The 23248-nt window shown below is 41.3% G+C and overlaps 1 protein-coding gene across 1 annotated transcript in view; it reads left to right on the forward strand.

Annotated features, from left to right (window-relative positions):
• Nucleotides 1-23248, forward strand: part of mettl16 (methyltransferase like 16) — a 122266-nt gene that overhangs the window by 61328 nt on the left and 37690 nt on the right. The window contains 3 exon segments of the mRNA XM_038814474.1: nt 4134-4274; nt 10117-10232; nt 14785-14927. Of these exon segments, the coding sequence (XP_038670402.1) occupies nt 4134-4274; nt 10117-10232; nt 14785-14927 (400 nt within the window).

Raw genomic sequence — 23248 nt, forward strand, 5'->3', positions numbered from 1 at the left:
AGGGGTTTTTTTTAGAAGGAAATGAATAGGATAGAAAATTTTTGGTAGTCAAAAATGTTTGGTAGTCAAAAATCCAATGCAATCCAAATCATGACCTTCATTTGCTGATGTAAAGTGATCCAAGTTACTTGTTCCAAATCTTAATGTTTTACATGATACCCACCTTAAATTGCCATTAAACCAGGTCAATTCAATCACTAAATGGCACAAATTGTCAACTAACTCAAATAACCTCCACTACTCTCTTCCTTATTAAGTCTTCCCAATTTACTAGCTGTCATAATTAAACACTATAATTTTACATATGAACAGACAGTGTTACATACAGGGGAGAGAGGCAAGCCTAAACTCAATTTTCTTGCTGTCATTCCACAAGGAGAGGTGTTTCAATTTTTGAAATAGGCTGTGGCATATTTCCCCAAACTCAGTTTGTGGGGTAAATTTTTAAAGTAACACACAGCAAACTCTTCATTGTTAAATCAGATGTGTTGTTTATTCATACATTCAAATCTGGGGGGATGGTCGCAACGTCATACACATGCACACAATAAGAAGATAGGAAGGAGAAGATTTTACAGCTAAGAATAACTGCAAGGAAAAGAACCACAAATATGGATATTGGTTCACGTGATTGCCAGAATCCAGAAAGTCAGAGTTCAGAGAATGTTTCTTCACAGTTTAGGCTGGTTCAGTTATCTGAAGCAGGAGTTGCAGAATTCCTTTAAAGCTAATCACGACTCAGCAAAATTAGGTTGGTATACAGTGATTTGGTCTGCTTAGCTGGCGATAGCAGGAATCTTCCAGAGAAGCAGGTTTTGAGGAGGTTTAGACTTGATGCAGGCCATTGATCAGTGTGGTGTCCTGCTGTGGTATTTGCAGGCTGGAGATTAAAGAGAAGACTGAGATGCGAGTCCAGAAATGTAATATTAAAACTTGCCAAAGGCCAGAAGCTTAAGTCGTGTAATGTTGCCCTTTATTGACTCAATTGCAGACTAACAAGCAATTTCTATGCCTCTGGTCAAAATCCATTGTTCACCTTCGGGGATAGATGGTAGCTATTTGCCTCACTGCAGGTATAATTTATTTTGTTGGCTCTCCTTTTATTATAAGACAGGATGGGGAGACAAGTCCTCTGCTAGTTCCTGGTTTAGTTGATTACAATGTGCACTCACATTGAGTGGTGTGTGATTCCACTAGGATGTAGGGTTACATTTTTGTCCTGTAAATACGGTTGAAAATTTCCAGAAACTGTAGCCAACTTGTGAATCATGTATCCTGTAGCAGCCGTTTATTGGTTCAGTAAAGTCCACTTTTTAAACAAATGAAAAGGTATGGTTTAATTTAAACAGTTTACGATCTCTTTCATGTCTTGGGAACAAGGCAACAGCTTTCATTTTGTTTTGGAATAATCAAATGTTAATCAAGCTACTCAGTCAACCAAACATGGTTCCTTGTCTGCTGAGTGGAAGATGTTCTATATATATTTGGTAATAATTATTGGAGACCAAAATATTCCAACTTTGCTTGCTGGTGTGTACTCAATTAACTGTTATCAGCTGAGGTAGCAGAGGAGCACTACAATATGGCTTTAGACAACTTGGTCTAAGACAGTAAAACAAGCCACGTTGGGTTTTCATTTCTGATTGATAAAAGTGTGCTTACAGGAATATCAGAATCCAGTTCAGATGTGATGTCTTGCTTGATAAAATAGTCAGCATGTGCTCACTATGAAAACACAAATGAATAATCCATTTCCATCAGGGGCAGGAATGTTTGCGAACACGGAGGGAGAATTCGGAATGTCCTATTCACCGAACAAGCACGTCTTTAGGGACTTGTGGGAGGAAACCGGAGGACCCGGTGGAAACCCATGCAGACACAGGGAGAATGTGCAGACTTGTTCTTGCCTCTTGTGCAGTTGTTCAGGTGGTATCAGTACCTTTTAGAAGTAGAGAGGGGTGACAAATCAAATAAAGAATAAAATGGAAATCAGTTTCACCATACTCAATGAAAAAACACATATTTCAATGCTGAACAAAATGGCACTAATGCTTGGACTAAAATACCATATGAACTAATGGTTGCTATCAAATGCCACAAATTACATTTATCAAAATGTTTTAAACTGGACATGGCATTCTTATTGTTCTTTGGCTATTTTTCCAGAAGAACCCTGAGTAGGGTAGCATGGTGGTTAGCATAAATGCTTCACAGCTCCAGGGTCCCAGGTTCGATTCCCGGCTGGGTCACTGTCTGTGTGGAGTCTGCACGTCCTCCCCCTGTGTGCGTGGGTTTCCTCCGGGTCCTCCGGTTTCCTCCCACAGTCCAAAGATGTGCGGGTTAGGTGGATTGGCCATGCTAAATTGCCCGTAGTGTCCTAATAAAAGTAAGGTTAAGGGGGGGTTGTTGGGTTACGGGTATAGGGTGGATACGTGGGTTTGAGTAGGGTGATCATGGCTCGGCACAACATTGAGGGCCGAAGGGCCTGTTCTGTGCTGTACTGTTCTATGTTCTATGTTCTAGAGTATTGCTCATGGCTTTCCTTGCAAGAATTATGGTGATGTAATCTTATTGACGTGTGACAAATGTATCGACATATGTAGAATTCTAACACTAGCCCTATTTTCCGTGCATTTAATCATATTTTTAGATGTAAATAACAAATACATTTTTATGTCCTATCTATTTTTCTTCTCTTCTGTCCGATAAATAAAAGTAAAATACTTTCATTGAGAAGTACTTTACACTTTGAGTAAACGTACGTGGGGAAAAAATGCTAAAATGTTGAACTCCATTACCAGGAAGCTCTGTAGCTTACTTGGTCTCTGCATATGCATGAGATTGGTAGCCTAATTAGAAGGATGCTATGCTTGTCGATTACTGAAAGGATAGGTTTTACAGGTCTTTCCTCAGGAGTGTTCAGACCATGCAATTTTGTGTTATTTTTCATTGTTGAATTATCCAACTTTGTGGAATACCAGAACCACATTATGTAATTTACAATGAAGTCACCGTGGTCACTGTCTAATCTTGGTCCCAAAAATAAATTAATCTAATTTGACAGTTATTAGGGGGCCATGGAGCAATACCGACCACTTAGAGCCCTACTCGAGATGCTCACTATGTACTATTGTAATGCATTAGAAGGTACTAATGCATTCATTCATGTTGTCAGTTCCTCACATGGCAAGTCTGTCAACAGCTGGGATACCAAAGGTTTATGGGAAGTGGAGTGGGGAGGAGAGGAAGGAAACATAAAACAAGCTATTTTTGCATATATTGTCGCTGATTGAGGATTTAAAAAAATTAATTCACAGGATGTGAGTGTCACTGGCAAATCCAGTGTTTATTGTCCATCCCAAATTGCCCTTAACTGAGTAACTGCTAAGCTATTTCACAGGGCTGGTACAAGTCAATCAGATTGCTGTGGGTCTATATATCCAGTCTAGACGGGACGTGCGGACAGCAAATTTCCTTCCCTTAGGGCCATAATTGAAGCAGAAGAACAATCCAGTAGATTCATGGCCACCATTACTGATACTAGATTTTAATTACAAATTAATTTAGTTAACTAAATTCAAATTTCCAGCTACCATGGTGGAATTTAAATTCCCGTCTCTGGATCATTAGCCCAGGCTTCCGGATTACAAGTTCAGCAATGTGATCACTGTGCTACTGTTGTAGCTAGCCTTCAACAGTAGCTAGCCTTCTCTGCATAATTTGGTACGATTGAACAAATGAGGATGATTAGTACCTCAAAAAAACAGAAGACTGAGTGAAAACTTGACTTTTCTCACTTTGCTTCAGGCCGTTTTGATCACTTGACTTACCAAGAGGCATCCAATGCACCCAGTGGCAGCTTTGTTCCTTGCACTTGAAGCAACAACATGCTGCTCTCCAAATGTGCTAGAGGTTTATTAAAATTGCTTTATTTACATTAGGTCAAGCTACAAGGAATTGCTAGTATCAGAAAGATGTATGTGACCACTGACAATTTGAGTTAACCCAGTCCATTACTTATCACTCACTGAAAGTTCACCTACTATTCAATGGATTCTACCATATGTAGGACTAATGTGTATGTATTTATAGAAATTTTACTCTAATAACTAATACTGTTTTTAACATTACAGGAACTGGGGCCTCCTGCATTTACCCTTTGCTTGGAGCTACTATGAATGGTTGGTTCTTTCTTGCGACTGAAGTGGATGATATGTGCTTTAACTATGCAAAGAAAAATGTGGAGCAGAACAATCTTTCTGACCTCATTAAAGGTTGGTTAAAAAGGAATTTATTTTCTCGGATCCGTGGGAAATGACTTTCTGACTTATCATCAAGTTATTATAAAATATAGCATTCTAGAGATCCTACTTTCTCTCCCCAAACCCCTTATATAATTTAAATCTGAGATTGATAGACTTTTGTTAACCAGAGGTATTAAGGGATTATGGAGCAAAGGCAGGTCTATAGGGTTAGGTCACCCAGCAGCCGTGATCTCATTGAATGGGGATACAGTTTTGAGGAAGTAAATAGTCGACTCCTATTCCTAATCTTGTCACAGGAGGCTAGTTTCTCTTTGCCATTCATGTTCTTCCCTCAGTTGTATTTTTTTTACCTTGGACCAGAGGGCAAATTAAATTATCTATGCTATAATTTATGTCTATGCTATAACTTCTGTCATTCTAAATGCAGGCTAATTTAGTCTGGTCTGATTCACATGCAGGCAGCATCCTTGGTGCTTTCCTTGACAATGAGTGGCAATTTGCTTCCTGTGGGGATGCAAATGCCATTGGAGACTGGGATTTAAACCCAGTCTCCCAATCCATGGCACTGAACATTCTGCCTGTTAAGAGCACAATATATTGACCTATTGAAGTTTCCACTCAGTTGCACTGTTTTTCTTGACACAATTAGGACGCAGTGAGTGGAACCGGCGCAAAGGATCATAATTTTTATGCAAGCTTGAAAACTCATCACACTTAATGCAGACCTCACCCACAAAAAAAATGAATTTCCTCATTTTCCGTTGCAGAGGGCAATTACTGACAAAAGTCAAGGAGGTAACAAGTAGCCAGTCAATTTAGAGCGAGCATAGCATTAGTCAACCACATCTGCCTGAGCAGCAGACCAAACAGGAGAAAGGAAGTATTAACTGGAAGGGGAGAGAGCTCCAACACATAGTGGCCCAGCCAGGTACAGGAAGTGGTCCCATGATTTTCAGTTTTTCTTGCACATTGAATCACTAGCCCAAGCATTCCTACGTTGGAACTTGGCTTAAAGTTTGTTTAAATGGTTGCAAATTCTTCATTGAATTGTAATAATACAATCAAGTATAATATGTTCCTTGTATCTTTCTAGACATTAAACTGCATCAAAATTATAACACTACTTATAAGTCGATGCCCCACAAGATCAAATTATTTATAGAGAGATACAGCATCATGTAGGAGAATGTCTTTAGATAAGCAAGAATGAGAGTATTAAGAAGCTCACTGAGGATGAGCGAAATGAAAGTGAGGGAATTGAAGGCACAATTGGACTAAAGGAGTGATGCGGCATCATGGTTAAGTGAGTGATTTCCTCAAGAGAGCGTAATATTGATAGAACGATCTTTTTGCTAGTAATTGTTGCTAGTAGAGTGGAGGGAACATGGAAAAGACAAAAAGCCAGGATCAGATATCCATATGTTGGTAGACAAGTGTCACACCCAAAATTATATTTTCATGTTAGCTAATCTAATAATTGATTGAATAAATGAAAATAAATAATAATTGAAAATAAATCAAACTGGTTCAGAAATTACACTAATTGCTGTTACTTTTAGTTCTTAATGCCTGTGAGAATTACTGCAAATATTTACTTTGGGTTGTGGGGATGGGGGTGAGACCCACGCAGACACGGGGAGAATGTGCAAACTCCACACAGACAGTGACCCGGGGCTGGGATCGAACCCGGGTCCTCTGCACTGTGAGGCAGCAGTGATAACCACAGTGCCACCATGCTGCACTGTAACTAATTTCAAAGGGATTATGTAAATTAGATAGTCTTTTTTATACTTAAGCTTAGATTTGCTTGCATCTTGTTTACCAAGTTTCCTCCGAGACTAGCCTTCAATCCTGGATGACCATTACTAAAGATGTGATGAACAGGCTAGACTCATAGTTTGAGGGTAGGGATCCCAATCATGCATCCTTTGAATCAAAATTTTCAGTTCGTTTTTCAGTCAGCTTTACCCCATAGTTAGAAACTTAGTATGATTTTAGAGCATTGGCTATATCTATTTGTTTTTAATTTAGAGTACCCAATTATTTTTTTTCCCAATTAAGGGGCAATTTAGCGTGGCCAATTAACCTACCCTGCACATCTTTTTGGGTTGTTGGGGTGAGATCCATGCAATCATGGGAAGAATGTGCAAACTCCACGCGGACAGTGATCCGGGGCCCAGATCGAATTCGGGTCCTCGGCGCCGTGAGGCAGCAGTGCTAACTACTGTGTCGCTGTGCTGCCCTAGTACTGGCTGTAACTATGTGACAAAGTACCCCCAGCCACATTTATTGTACTATGACAGTATGGGACTTGTTCCATTAGCTCTACTTTCTCTCAGTATGGTGAGAGCTTTGGAGCATTTTGGAGAGAAAATTAATGACTCAAGCAAAGGCATTGGATGATAGTCTGCGGCCGTGCCTGCCCGATGATCAGAAATTCCTGCCTGAGGTCAATAGACCTTTACATGGTCTGGTTCCCACCCGTGGCGATTTCACAGTGGATGGAGCGAAAGAATCCAGCTGCATGTGACACTTTTGAGGGACAGAATTGTTTGAAGGAAATGAAAGTCGCCATAGCCCTAGAGGACCATAGGCTGCTGTCCCATTTTGAGTGAGAGAGTAGACAGGTGGTGATTTAACCTGAGATTCACCACACCTCAGAGGAGAGGCAAGGTTGAGAATCATCCACTGGAAAAGTGAATTTTCCAGCACGGTTTTAAGCCTACTGACCTTTGTGAAAGAATTGCTCATTTTAATTTTGATTCTGGACTCTGGACACATGTGAAACAATTATTTTTCTGTGCCCTGTAAGTCTTTTCTCTATCCTTACTTTACTGTATGGGTGCATGGAGACTACGTGGCAAACTCCCTCGTGTGTTTTGAGTGTGTGCAAATAAACAAACACTTTGAGGTCACCTTATCATGGGTTTGCTGTTGGGGTTATTAATAGAAATGGAATCTCACCAAAGAAGTATGCCAACATTTATAATGTGTGGGGGGAAAGCAAATCAAACACCTTTTTGTTCATAGATGGGGGTAAGAGGTGAAATCAGGACTGTTTCACTTAGCCCCTTCTTGTCTGTAACATAGCGCATGTGAAACATAGGTGGAAGTCATTTGTTTTCATGATGAGTCTAATATTCTCCTGGTTAAATTTAAATGTATTTGCACAACAGTTTCACATAAATAATATTAACTTGCATCATTTTTAACAGTGCCATGATTTTTTTTTTTAAAACAGTCACCTTTGAAGAAATTAATTTAATATTTTGAGCAGATGACCCTTTTTTTAAAGTATCTTTTCATTTTTCTCCCACCACCTTCCCCTCAATGCCCATAGACATCATTAAAGAGCAGCTGATTTGCAAAATTGCAGATAAAAGTGTTAAAATCTTAAGATCCCTCATGAAATCATAAATTAAAAAGACTATCCCTCCAGCTATACAGAGAGTAGGAGGACTACAAGTTAGGTAATAAATAGCATGCCCCTCTTTCTGAAAAGTAGATTTGTAGTCATTGATTTCACTGTCACATTGAGTACATTTTCCTCTTTTGACTTCATAATTAAATCCAACATTTCCTGATTCTGTTTTGTTTAATTTTTGACTTACCTGCTTCTGACTTTGTGTATTTTGGAAAGCTAAAATCCTTAAAAATCAAAACATCTAATAAAATGATCTTAAATGATGCAAACATCCAAAAAAACACCTTGGTATTTTCATCGGGACAAATATGGATTTTACCATTTTTCCCCCACTCCCACACTCTTCACAAGACGTTGCTGGAAGAAGCATTTTCCAAACATGCTCAAATGCAGCTCTACTCCAGAAACTAATATCGGGAATTGTCTTCCTCTGTTGTACTCGTTTCTTTTACTGTATTCATACAAAATGACTTTTGAATTAAATTTAATTTACTGTGAGATTTTGTTGTGATACAATGGATTTGTGTTGAATTATTGAATATGATCAATTAAATAATTATTGACAAAATTTAGTCAAATGATCATCCTGTTATCCAGCCAATTATAACAGACATTAGGACATGGACATTAGTGGCCATGCATGATAGTTATTCAGATGTGTAGAAAACCGCACAAAAAAAACTGACTTATAGTATTTGTTCTGTAATTGATGTATTGACTGAAAAAAGAAATGGAAAGAAGAAAAGACAGAGCTCATTTTGTGTGATGATGACATAGTGTGTGTGACATTGATTGCAATATGGTACTATTCTTATAATCATTTAATGTATGCAAATATTCATTTAATTGATTTCTGTAACTGCTGGAATATTCGGCACGGCAGAAATGAGTTGGTTAACACAATCATGATGTGCAGAGTGTGGGACATGAAAAGGGTCGACAGCTGTAAGATTTTATGATAAACTAGGATGTCAGCAAATCAGAAACAGTCAGTTTCAGTCTGTCAGTTAATCCATGTTCCACAAGCATGTTATGAACTCCAGCCACTACTTAACTCAGGGAAATGCTGTTCCAGTTCCAAGGTTAGCTCCAAGAATAGAAAAGAGGCATATGAACAACAACTTGAATTTATATGGAGTTTTTGACATAGCAAAACATTAGGAAGACCCAAAGATGAATCTGGTAGGAGCGTGAACCATGCTTAATGCATTTGTTTATAAAGAGGCAGGTGAAACAAGAATTTAGGCAGAGAATTCTGAGATATGCCTGTCACTGATAGCAGAATGTGGGGAAGGAAAAGCACATAATTCACCATTGACAAAATTGCAAGTGTATAAGCAAGGCATCCAGGGTTGAACGAGGTTGCGATAGTGTAGTGCAGCAACAATACAACTTAAAAGATCCTGGTTGAAGTAGCAAGCCCAGAGATGGCCAATTTGGAGGCTGCCTCCTGAAAGATTATGATGCTAGCTTTGGTGCCGGCAAGTGTAGGCTCAGGACCCCCATTTGGTCCTGATGTCGGAGACCTGAAGCCCACAGGAAAATTCTGCCCACTCTCTTTAGCTTCTAAGCACTTCCAGTAATCACCAGACACGGTTTCAGAAAAATCAAAAATAATAATTATTATAATTTTAATCATTTGCTGAGCATACGTTTTAAGTACATATATCCAGTTGAGTATTGTTTTGCAAAGTCATGACCAAAAAATACATTTATTGTAAGAATGAGTAAGAATGTGAATTTTAAAAATTTAAACGCTATTAGCATTTTGTATTTGAACATAATGCCTTGTGGAATAAACAGGAACAATGTACAGCTGGCACAATAAATGTTGTGACGACTGCTTTGAAATTAACATCGCCTAATCAAACGTTTTGCATCAACCAACCTTGGAACTGGAAGATTTTAATACACTAAGACCCTATAGTATTGTATTTCTTCCATAGATGCTTTTGGGCTTTTACTACTAATTAGTTTTGCAATATGAGGCATTACAAAGGGTTTGTGCCAAAATTAACTCAAAAGTAGATAAAATATTAGATTTAATTTTAAATGAATTCTTTGTGATAGAATATTGCCAAATCTTACAATTCATTTTAAAATGTTGAATTGCTAAATAAACTTTAGTGATGTACTAATTTGTTCACCTCCTGCAACAACAAAAAGTGCATTACAATTAGGTAATTTAAATGTCTTATGAGCAGGACAGAGCATTTCCTGCATGCATTTTTCATCACAGTAAGGTTGATTAAGTATTTATTTTATGTAGCCTCATGAGCTTTTTCTCGGTGCCAATTCTAAAGAAGGAAAATAGACATATTTCACACACAAAGGCCTTGTAGATGAAGCCAAAAAGAAAGAAGGGTCTAAAGTCTTACAAAGGCCTCCCAGCTTGCACTTCTGAATCATTTGTCTGTCTCTTTCTAGTGGTGAAGGTTCCTCAGAAGACACTGTTGATGGATGCTCTGAAAGAAGAATCCGAGATTGTCTATGATTTCTGTATGTGTAATCCACCTTTCTTTGCAAATCAATTGGAAGCAAAGGTAAACCTTCTGCAAATTATTTGTCTATAAAAAATATATATATATTTTTAAATTTAGAGTACCCAATTACTTTTTACCAATGAAGGGGCAATTTAGCGTGGCCAATCGATCTACCGTACGCATCTTTGGGTTGTGGGGCGAAACCCACGCAGGCACTGGGAGAATGTGCAAACTCCACACGGACAGTGACCCGGGTCTACAAAAAATATTTTAATTCATATTGTCCCTTTTCTTCTCCTTTTACATTCAATAGTCCAAGCTATTTGGACCATGCAACATTCCCACTAAAAGTTGACCTCAACACCCATGATCGAATAATTACAGTGATCATTTTTTATAAATGATGTTTCAGATATTCTATTGTCAGCCACCTCATATGAATGGTTCTCCAGTTTTCTACATGAGACTCTGCATTCACTCAGCTATTTCCTGCTTGATAATAGTTGATCATCTTTTTGAAAACTTATGCCACTTAGTATCCAATTTAGCTGAAACGTGAGCTATATTGCCTAAAAAGTAAATAGTGCACGTCCGATAGCAGCAGTTGGTTGCATCTGTAAACGTATCTGAAGACTCGACTGATGTGAGGACGATAGTCGATCTGCTGCAGAGATAATTACAGGGTTATTGGAGTAGTGGGGCGAACTTAGGACAATAAGCAAGGAGCCAGATTGCAAAACATTTCTTACATTTTGTACATGGACATTGGAATCCATGCTCTTTTCACTCAGTATCTCCATATGTTAAACCTCGAAGGAAACAATAGTTCACCTGCTTGCCTACCACACTTTTGTTTACATGGAAAATGGTTAACAAGGAGAAATCCTAATGAGGGAGAAATGAGGGGAACTAGTGAACAAAGTAATATGCACATATTATTTGATAAAATTAATGTGTGTGTTTGTATTAGAGCCAAATAAAGACAAAATAAAAAAACATGAGAAATGTTAGCATAATATTCTTTCAGAATCATAACTGAAAGAGTAGTGAGACAGGAAGTTAGAATTATCTTGATTCGAGCTCTGTTTTCTGAAGCTGCATGGTGCTGGTGGAACTCAAACTGAGCTTCAATGAACAGGTTATTAATGGGTAATTCCCACTTAATGGCACTTCTGTTACTTTACTAATAATTGAGAGGAGGCTGATGGGTAAATGCTAGATTTACCATTTGTTTTGCGAAGAAGACATAAATGAAGAATCATCTACATTGCCAGGTAGATGCAAGTGTCACAACTTTACTGAAACAGGTTGGCTCGAGGGGTAAGTAGCTCTGGTGCACAAATCTTTAGCTGAACTCTCAGGATGTTGCTGGGGTCATCACTTTTACTATGTCCAAAGCAGTCAGCCACTTCTTAATGCCCTGAGGAATAAACTGAATTACTCAGACTCTGGAATTTGTGATGGTCAGGACCTTAATAGGAGACTGGGTAAACCCTCTCCCTTGCTACTTTTTTCAAGTACTTGAAAACACTTTAACCTTATGAGCCTTATGCTCATTAGGGTGGGGCTCACTATGGTTCACAATTCAGATGTTCCTGGAGCCATCTCTTGCATGGTTGTTCACACCATTTGTGACTGAATCTCTCACACATAGTGTAAGCTAACCTTAAAGTAGTAAATATTTGGCATCATTAATGTGCATATGGCCAAGGGACAATGAAGAACTCTGCAAATACACACTGACAAAAGTTTTGAAGTTAGACCACAGACACTTACTTTACTCCTAGTTCACAAGTAATTTAATATTTTTGATTTGATTTATTGTCACATGTACCGAAGTACAGTGAAAAGTATTTTGCTGCGGCTGAGGAACGTACGCAGTACGTACATAGTAGACACAAGAATAACAGAGAACATTGACAAATGGTACATCGACAGTGATTGGTTACAGTGCGGAGCAAGGGGCCAAACAAGCAAACAAAGCAAATACATGAGCAAGAGCAGCATAGGGCATCGTGAATAGTGTTCTTACAGGGAACAGATCAGTCCGAGGGGGAGTCATTGAGGAGTCTTGTAGCTGTGGGGAAGAAGCTGTTCCTATGTCTGGATGTGCGAGTCTTCAGACTTCTGTATCTTCTGCCTGATGGAAGGGTCTGGAAGAAGGCAATGCTGGGTGGGAAGGGTATCTGATAATGCTGTCTGCCTTCCTGAGGCAGCAAGAGGTGTATACAGAATCAATGTGGGGGTGGCAAGTTTGTGTGATGCGTTGGGCTGAGTTCACCACAGTCTGCAGTTTCTTGCGATCTTGGACCGAGCAGTTGCCATACCAGGCTGTGATGCAGCCGGATAGGATGTTCTGTATCACACATCTTTAGGAGTGTGTGAGAGTCGATGCACACATGCCAAATTTCTTTAGCTTCCGTAGGAAGTAGAGACGTTGTTGGGCTTTCTTGACTGTTATAGAATTATAGAATTTACAGTGCAGAGGAGGCCATTCGGCCCATCGAGTCTGCACCAGCTCTTGGAAAGAGCACCCCACCCAAGGTCAACACCTCCACCCTATCCTCATAACCCAGTAACCCCACCCAACACTAAGGGCAATTTATCATGGCCAATCTACCTAACCTGCACATCTTTGGACTGTGGGAGGAAACCGGAGTACCCGGAGGAAACCCACGCACACACGGGTAGGATGTGCAGACTCCGCACAGACAGTAACCCAAGCCGGAATCGAACCTGGGACCCTGGAACTGTGAGGCAATTGCGCTATCCACAATGCTACCGTGCTGCCCACTGTTGCATCAACGTGAGTGGACCAGGACAGACTGATGGTGATGGTGACCCCCAGGAACTTAAAACTGTCGACCATCTCCACTTCGGAGCCATTGATGCAGATGGGAGTGTGTGTCGTGCTACGCTTCCTGAAGTCGATGATCAGTTCCTTGGTCTTTCCAACATTTAGAGAGAGGTTGTTTTCGGTACACCGTGCAACCAAGTGATTTATCTCCGTCCTGTAGTCTGATTCATTGTTATTTGAGATGTGGCCCGCCACAGTCGTATCATCTGCAAACTTCTAGATTGAGTTGGAGTTAAATCTTGCCACACAGTCATGTGTGTATAGGGAGTACAGTAGAGGACTGAGCACACATTTTTGCGGGGCTCCGGTGTTTAGGACTATTGTGGAGGAGGTGCTGTTGCCTATCCTGACAGATTGCAGTCTGTTGGTGAGGAAGTTGAGGATCCAGCTGCACGGAGGAGTTGAGTCCAAGATTGCGGAGTTTGGTTATTACTCTTGTTGGGATAATGGTGTTGAAGGTGGAGCTGTAGTCGATGAAAAGCAGTCTTCCAGAGGAGTCCTTGTTGTCGAGGTGTTCGAGTGTTGATTGCAGAGCCAGTGAGATAGCGTCTGTTGTGGACCGGTTGCGGTGATGGGCAAACTGCAGTGGATCGAGACCATCTGGGAGGCTGGCAGTGATCCGTCTCATGAGTAGCCGCTTAAAGCATTTCCTGATAACAGACGTCAGGGCCACCGGTCGATAGTCGTTGAGGCAGGCTACCTTGTTCTTCTTTGGCACTGGTATTATGGTGGTCTTCTTGAAGGAGGTGGGGTCCTCAGAGCGGAGGAATGAGGTGGTGAAGATATCTGCGAATACACTCGCCAGCTGGTCTGCGCAGGCTCTGAGTCCTCGCCCAGAGACTCCATCGGGGCTGTCGCTTTCCGCGAATTCACTTTCAAGAAGGCAGTTCTTACTTCTGAGGCTGTAAAGTGGGTATGGGTGTGTCCAGGGCTATTGGGGCGCGTGGCACTGATAGATGGTTGACTGCTCAAAGCGGGCATAGAACATGATCAGATCATCGGGTAGAGATGCTCCAGCCCCAGATATTCCACCTGGCCTTGCTTTGTAACCTGTGATCTTGTGTAGGCCCTGCCATAGTCGTCGTGGGTTAGTGCGTTGGTCTGGGACTCTAGTTTGATGCGGTGATGTCTTTTTGCATCCCTGATGGCTTTCGGTACGTCGTACCTGGATTTCTTATATAGGTCAGGGTCGTCAGACTTGAACGCCTCCGTCCGGAACTTCAGCTGGGAGTGAACCTTTCGGTTGAGCCAGGGTTTCCGATTGGGGAATACCCGTATTGTCTTCTTTGGTACAGTCCTCAACACATTTACTGATGAAATCTGTGACGGTGGTTGCGTACTCGTCCAGGTTAGCTGCTGCGGCCTTGAATATGGACCAGTCCACAGTCTCCAAGCAGTCACGGCGGATATCTTCAACGTGTTGCAGAATGGTTACTAGCCTATAGATATTAGTTCTTTCTGATTTGCCTTGATTTGGTCATCAGCTGCAGGAAATTTATACTTCTTGAGCTGTCAGCTGAAGAGCAAGTGAAAGTGCTGCTAGAGCACTAGCCTCAATTGGATTAGTGATATTTTCTTATCGTTGACGTTTTAATGTTATTTACACAAATGCCCATTGTGTGTAAGGTGATGAATAAGAGGTTGCATTATCAATTTCATTTTCAACTCTAGCTGACGACTATATTAAGCAAGAGGGAGCGAGTGTTATTAAACATTCTATTGTACCTTGATTCTAACTGGTGTTTTTATTAACAGGGTGTAAACTCCAGGAATCCGAGTCGTCCACCTCCCAGTTCTGTAAACACAGGTGGAATTACTGAAATTATGGCTGAGGGTGGAGAGTTGGAATTTGTAAAAAGAATTATCCATGATAGCCTGCAGCTGAAAAAGAGACTGAGGCAAGTGATGTAGGAAAGTCATTCCTTTCAATTACCGTTTTACTGAGATATTAGGACATATCCTGAGTTCCTTCAGTGTGTTTCAAGCTGTTACAACTTAAGGAAACACATTATTTACTGCAACATCCATAAGGTTAGGATTTACATCTTTGGTCCTGTTGGATCTGAATTTTGCTGGCACAAACTCCATTTATGTGCATCTAGTTGTGAGACTGATTTGAATGATTTGACCGAGACATTGATATTTCCTAAGAGCAAGAACTCTGCCATTCTACCTTGACAGTGGAATTTCTATAAGTTTTAAACACTGGAGAGCCACCTTACCAGAACGTTGCTGACCTACTGCACATTCCAGTGGAGCAAACAAAAATACCAATTTTTTAAAAGATAGAAAACATGTCACAACTTGTTTGATGCTCCTGATATTGTAAATTATTGTCAACTATTTTTAAAATGTTTATCCAGAGTCCCAATAAAACAATTTCTGGATTTTGTTAGGAAATATAATCTGAATAGCATTTGGATTGTAAAATTGGTATCGCATTGTGCAGTCATGCACTTCACCTCCGCTTTCGACATAACTTGTTCTTGGTCATTACACCAATAATAACAAAACAGTAACTTGCATTTTTAAAAATGTTTTTATTAAGGTACTTATAGATAAGTAACTTTAATTTATATAATGAAAATATCCTCGAGGACTTCACAGAAGGTTTATTTGCTGTAGCTTTGAAACTGCAATTAAATTAATTCTTTGTCACATAATGTAAAATGTACACTAAATGCACTAAATCAACTGAGCTCAAATGGATTTGGATCTGGAAACATAGTGCTTAAAAAATATATATAAGCATCAGCTGTCCAGTAAGATATTTAACCGAGCCTAATAAACCTGTAGAAGTTGATGCATTGTTGCAAAAGGTGTTAAAGTTTTCACTTCAGATGGAGTTGAGTGGACAGTTAAATATTTTCTCTTGCAAATAGGAGGGCCAGTTGAATGGGATGTAGTTATCCTGATGGTTTTAACCATAACTTCCAGATGCTAACAGCAGCCTTTGTTTTCATTTATTTGTTGAGCTGTGAGAGGAGGAATTTTATGAATCATTTTATACATCGTACATCACTGTGAAGCGACAAATATCCATTATCAAGCAAATAATTTGTTCCCCAGTTCATTAGATAGCGCCTTTCCTTTTTATCCTGATAAATGCTAATGGGAAAATTATGATTGTGACACATGTTCATTAAAATAAAACATTAAAATTTTAATATATCATGGTAATAATCTCCAGATGGGCACTTTTTCAGTTAGAACTCAATGGAAAATATCAGTTAGTCTCATTGTGATTAGACCAGGGCTGTTTACCATTATGAAAGATTCAAAACTGTAAAATTCTGGAATCTCTAATAAAACCAGTGACCACAGATATTACACTATTCTAACAGAGGCTGTCACCAAAATGTTAACCGTTATTTTCTATTTTCAAATGCTGTTGAATTTGGTGTGTATTTAAAGCATGTTCTGGTTTTATGTCATGCTTAGTACCTTTCATACACTGACATGCTCTAAGTGGCAGAAATGTGAAAACACCGTTAAAGGAAATTTGAAAACTTCCCTTATTATTACATTTGTGTGACTAAACATTAATGAATTTAGGTCAAATGAACTGTATGCTACATGCTCACAAATTCTTTACGCTAATCCATCATATAATAATCTATTTGCTTGTCAATCTATCATACAAAACAATGGAATAAAAGCAAAATTCTACGATGCTGGAAATCTGAAATATAAACAGAAAGTGCTGGATATGCTCAATGGGTCTGGATAGAAAAACAGAGTTAACATTTTGAGTGGAATATGATATTCTGAAGAAGTGGTTTTTGACTCAAAGTATTAACTCTGTTTCTCTCTCCAAAGTTGCTGAAAGTTCTGCTGAGTATTTCTAGAACTTTCTATTTTTAATGCAAAATGCTAGACTGACATGACAGCCACAAACATGATTTTGTTCAAATACAAATGAGGTGCACAGTGAATTGGTACTCGAAACACTATTGATTCCAACTTTGCCTTACTGTATATCTTACTTTGCATAACTGAACACCCCTCAGACCTAACTTTGGTTCCTGGATATTTTAGCAACATACTGATTCAACAGCTTATATATTTGTTAACCATTTCAGTTATTTAATATGGTACATGTTAAAGTATGTCATTAAACACTTGTTTGGATGCTGTCATTAAGAAGTCAGTTATTTTTCAGCAACTCCATAGCAGTTTGGGGTTTCAACTGAAGTCTCTGGCTGTTCTTGAAGGCAAATTTTAATTTTAGGTGCAAGATAATGATAATGAGATAATGAGAATTTGCACTATTAAGTACAGTGCAAAGAGATGGTTGTGTAAGGGCAGACTCAAACCCATACTAGCGTTTTGAGATGAACAGTCAAGCAACATAACTGTAGCTAAAATTTGCAAACAAACAGATGGAGAGCAATGAGTTGTGACAGAATTGTCAGATGTCAGACTCCTTCATGCCTTCTATTCCAATCAATTTGTGTGACACAGATCTGTTGTGAAGATATTTATCTGTCTCAGTCATTTGTTGCTGAGAAGTTGTCTGTTCAGGTCATATTAGCAGTTTGCAGCTTAAAGCTGACAAGTAGAAATAATCTAATAAGTGAACTTAACATAGACATAGAACAGTACAGCACAGAACAGGCCCTTCGGCCCTCAATGTTGTGCCGAGCCATGATCACCCTACTCAAACCCACGTATCCACCCTATACCCGTAACCCAACAACCCCCCCTTAACCTTACTTTTTAGGACACTACGGGCAATTTAGCATGGCCAATCCACCTAACCCGCACATCTTTGGACTGTGGGAGGAAACCGGAGCACCCGGTGGAAACCCACGCACACAGGGGGAGGACGTGCAGACTCCACACAGACAGTGACCCAGCCGGGAATCGAACCTGGGACCCTGGAGCTGTGAAGCATTTATGCTAACCACCATGCTACCCTGCTGCCCCACTTCTACAGTTTAAAAAAAGTATAGCTGTACAATTCCAATTATAACCATTTTCTTTAAAAATATAGCAATAAACATGTAGCTTCCACTCATTGATTCCTGCTGGAAAGCTGTAAATTCTTATCTGACTTGATCATCTACTATTCTTAGCTTTCTAATTTTGCCCCTATTTATCCTCCCTGATCGAATTAATGTTTTGACTCTTCACGTTGTACATTTGGTTGGTTCTTTCTGGTACCTCATCCAAATGGCCATTTGTCTCATGTAAGAATTAATACTAAATGTTGGCAGCCTAGCTATGTCATAGAAAAGTCCAACACCACCACCCCGACTTGGCATCCACATTGTGGATGTCCAATAGTGGCAGTAGCTAAAGATCAAGAGTGGCAACTATGACCATTATTTTCACACCCTAACTGAGGTGATTTAGGTTCACTTAACTCAACACACAACAAATATGAGTATTCCACATCTGCATGCCTCAGTACACATTGAATAAATTCATAAGTTTATATAAAGATAATAAATATATGGAGCCTTGGAAGATAAGAGGGCCATGTGGAGAGCACTGGCTAATAGGAATAGTTATGAATTGCTGGAGCAAAGAGCTGCAAGGACATGGTTGGTGAAATGGCCTTTTGTACAGCAAGTCTCTCGCTCTATGTAAAACATAACTTGTAAAAGATTTAGGATTCATGAAACAATACTGATTGTTTATTTTTAAAATTCTTTCATGGGATATGGGCACAACTGGCTAGGCCAACATTTATTTCCCATCCCTAATTGCCCTACCGAAAGTGGTGGTGAGCTGCCTTCTTAGTCCAAGTGGTGTAGGTACACACACTGTGCTGTTGGGGAAGGAGTTCCCAGTGACAGTGAAGGAATGGTGATATATTTCCAAGTCAGGATTGTGGCTGGCTTGGAAGGATGCTTTCTTTTTTAAAAATAAATTTAGAGTACCCAATTCATTTTTTCCAATTAAGGACCAATTTAGCGTGGCCAATCCAACTACCCTGCACATCTTTGGGTTGTGGGGGCGAAACCCACGCAAACATGGGGAGAATGTACAAACTACACGCGGACAGTGACCCAGATCCGGGATCGAACCCGGGACCTCAGCGCCGCGAGGCTGCAATGCTAACCACTGCGCCACCGTGCTGCCCTGGAGGGGAGCTTTCACGTGGTTCTATTCCTATGCATCTACTACCCTTGTCCTTCTAGATAGTAGCGGTCATGGGTTTGGAAGATGCATTCTAAGGAGCCTTGATCAGTACCTGCAGTGAATCTTGCATTTGGTACACAGAATTGCTGCTGTGCGTCAGTGGTGGAGGGAGTGAATGCTTGTGGATGGGGTGCCAATCAAGCAGGCTGCTATGTCCCGGATGGTGTCAAGCTGCTTGAAATGCAAAACTGAAAGAAAAATACCTTTTGATATAAATTTAGTTTAAATCAAATATCAACTGAGTTCACAGTTACTACACACCTATTTGCTCTTACATGCGTATTCCCGTGCACTCCTTTTGGATTAGCTTTTTTGATTTGATTTATTGTCACATGTACCAAAGTACAGTGAAAAGTATTTTTCTGTGGCCGAGGGAACGTACATAATAGACAAAAAGAATAATCTTCCATTGCACCTTGCACAGAGGCTGTGCTATTTGTTTAACCTCAAGGCTGCAAAATGAAATCTGGGGGAAAGTACTCAAATGCCTCACGCTGCATAATTTCAACATCTTCTAACCCTGGAGAACCCAGCAGAATATATGTATGTGCTTTTTTTTGTTGCCTGTCAAGTTTAGCTTCAAATGTAAACCAGTGCTGTGGTTGTTCAGGAAACTTAATTGACACTAACTGGTTACATCGTGTGCCTCAAAAGCACATATTTTGTGTAATGAGTAAAGAATAAAAAATAAGAAATTGAACTATTGCCACTTCCTGGTGATGCCTGTTCCAGGCATCATCCTTTTTCAGCACATTTGCCTTAAGAAAACATTTTTTGCTAATTATGAACAAAACCTTTCTTCCTGTCTATATAGTCTTTTATTCGCAATACTATCTTCCTTGTTTTTTTTGTGTTTTCTGTTTTCTTAGACTTTTATATTTACTTTGCTTTCATCTTGCCTTTCTGTTTATTACTGTATATTTACATCTCTCTTTGGTTCTATGTATCTTTTTTGTGGTACTGTTCTAGTGAGTCTCCAGTTGTGTTTTTCTCCATCTCACAATACAGTCCTTGGGTTGTTTCATTAACACAAATAGCACGTGGAATATTATAGATGCAAGAATGGCAGATGAGAATATAATGTAAATTGGGAAGTGCTGGGATGGGGATTTGATGAACAAAAGGATTTTGAGATCTAAGTGCATAAATCATTAATAGCTACCTCGCAGATGCAGAAAGCAACCAGAAGGGTTAACAGGATATTGACCTTCATCGCAGGAGTTTAGAATAGAAAAACAGAAAACACGACTGTGTTCAGACTTCATTGTGTTCAATTTTGACCATTCTATTGAAGGAAGAATATATTGGCCTTAGAATTAGTCTAATGATTCACACTGCAAGTACCTGGGTTGAAGAAACAAGGATTGAGAAGTTGTCTTCATTTGTTTATATTTCCTGGAAAAGAGAAGGTTAAGGGGTAATCAAATTGAGGTATTTTTTTTTAAATTAAGGGAAATTAACATTTTATCTGCTATGGCAGGGATTTTCAAACTCAGGGTTGCGACCCGCAGGTGGGTCATGGGTGGGTGTCGGGAGGGTCGTGGAGTGATCGGTTGTGGTGTTCCCAATCGGGGGAAAAAGGTTCCCAACTGCAGTCCCCGATTAGTTGCGGTGCGAGGCTGGGCTGTGTGCTGGTCACTGCGTGCAGAGTATTGGGTGAGGATGGGTTGATTGGCGTCCACTTGAACTCAATGCTAACACACATGGACTTTGCATCCTGACTTGCATTGGCATAAATAGCGCCATACCTCAAGAAATCATCTTTATACTGCTATGTTCTGATTTGAGTTTCTTCTTAATTGTTTGTTCACCAGAGGCCCTGGAGCTCGGCATACAGCTCACACCAGCACTGCCTTGCCCTACTGTGGACTCTCCAGGAAAGCGCTCTCCAGCTGATTTAGTTGTGAGATCCTATTCTGTTCTTCACACAGTCCTGTTTCTTGCTTACTGGCAGCTAAAATGGAGTAATCTCACCTATGATTTTGCACCCAAAGCATTGACGTGTCGGACATGTGACTTTCTCTCTGCCGCTGCCTCTGGCAGAAAAACTCATTGTTCATATTTAAAGGCCGGTCACAGCCAGCATTCCTTTTTTTATTTGCTAACAATTAAATTAACTTCAATTGATCATCTGCATCCTTACATTTAAAAAAAAAAATAATTTTGATTGAAATTTTTACAACATATAAACAACTCAGCTCTGTTAACAAACCAACCGCGGTAACACCCCAAGAACAATTCCCACCCAACTTCAAAAGAAACTACAAACAAAAGAAAGAAGAAAAAAAAACAACAAAAGAACACCCAACAACAAAAGGGAAAGAGATAACACCCGCCACATCCCACAAACCCATGTACACAGTTCTCCCTCTCCCCGATCCAAACACCCCCCGCCCCCCCCCCCCCCCCCCCCCCCCCGGGTTGCTGCTGCCGCCTGCCTATTTCCCTACCGTTCCACCAGGAAGTCCAGGAAAGGCTGCCACCGCCTAAAGAACCCTTGTACTGATCCCCTCAGGGCAAATTTCACCTTCTCCAATTTAATGACCCCCGCCATATCATTGATCCAGGCCTCCACGCTTGGGGGCCTCGCATCCTTCCATTGGAGCAAGATCCTCCGCCGGGCTACTAGGGACGCAAAGGCCAGAACACTGGCCTCTTCCGCCTCGTGCACTCCCGGCTCCACTGCAACCCCAAAAATTGCGAGTCCCCAGCCTGGCTTGACCCTGGATCCCACCACCCTCGACACCGTCCTTGCTACCCCCTTCCAAAACTCCCCCAGCGCTGGGCAAGCCCAAAACATATGGGCGTGGTTCGCTGGGCTCCCTGAGCACCTAGCACACCTCTCCTCGCCCCCGAAAAACCTACTCATCCTCGTCCCAGTCATGTGGGCCCTATGCAGCACCTTGAACTGTATGAGGCTAAGCCTCGCACAGGAAGAGGAGGAATTCACTCTCTCCAGGGCATCCGCCCACGTCCCCTCAATCTCCTCACCCAGCTCCTCTTTCCATTTACCCTTCAGTTCCTCCACCGGGGCCTCGTCTCCCTCCTGCATTACCCGGTATATGTCAGAAATCCTCCCTCCAACCCACACCCCCGAGAGCAACCGATCCCGCACCACTCGTGGGGGCAGCGAGGGGAACCCCTCCACCTGCTGCCTGGCAAACGCCCTCACCTGCACGTACCTAAACATGTTCCCCGGGGGAGCCCAAACTTCCCCTCTAACTCCCCCAAGCTCGCGAACCTCCCCTCCACAAACCGGTCCCTCAACCTCCTAACCCCTGCCCTGTGCCAGCCCAGAAATCCGCCATTAATGCTCCCTGGGACAAACCGATGGTTCCCCCGTATCGGGGCCTCCATCGAGCCCCCCACTTCTCCCCTATGCCGTCTCCATTGCCCCCAAATGCCATGGCCAGGGGCTCAATCGCCAACGCGAAGAGCAAGGGGGACAGGGGGCACCCCTGTCTCGTCCCCCGGTACAGCCGAAAGTGCTCCGACCTCCTCCTATTTGTGGCTATACACGCCATCGGGACCTCGTAAAGCAGCCTCACCCACCGGATAAACCCCTCCCCAAACCCAAACCTCTCCAACACCTCCCACAAATACTCTCACTCAACCCTATCGAAGGCCTTCTCCGCATCCAATGCCACCACTATCTCCGCTTCCCCTTCCATGGCCGGCATCATAATGACATTGAGGAGCCTTCGCACGTTCGTATTCAACTGCCTTCTCTTCACAAACCCCGTCTGGTCCTCATGAATGACCCCGGGCACGCAATCCTCTATTCTGGTGGCCAGGATCTTTGCCAGCAGCTTAGCATCGGCGTTCAGCAGCGAAATCGGCCTATATGACCCGCACTGCAGAGGGTCCTTGTCCCGCTTCAGGATCAAGGAAATCAGCGCCCGTGACATAGTTGGGGGCAAAGCCCCCCCCCCCCCCCCCCCCCCCCCCCCCCCCCCCCCCCCTCCCTTGCCTCGTTAAAGGTCCGGACCAACAGGGGGCCCAACAGGTCCAAATACCTTTTATACAATTCCACCGAAACCCGTCCGGCCCCGGCGCCTTCCCCGACTGC

The sequence above is a fragment of the Scyliorhinus canicula genome, chromosome 12 (genome assembly GCF_902713615.1).
Source record: "Scyliorhinus canicula chromosome 12, sScyCan1.1, whole genome shotgun sequence".
Taxonomy (NCBI): Eukaryota; Metazoa; Chordata; class Chondrichthyes; order Carcharhiniformes; family Scyliorhinidae; genus Scyliorhinus; species Scyliorhinus canicula.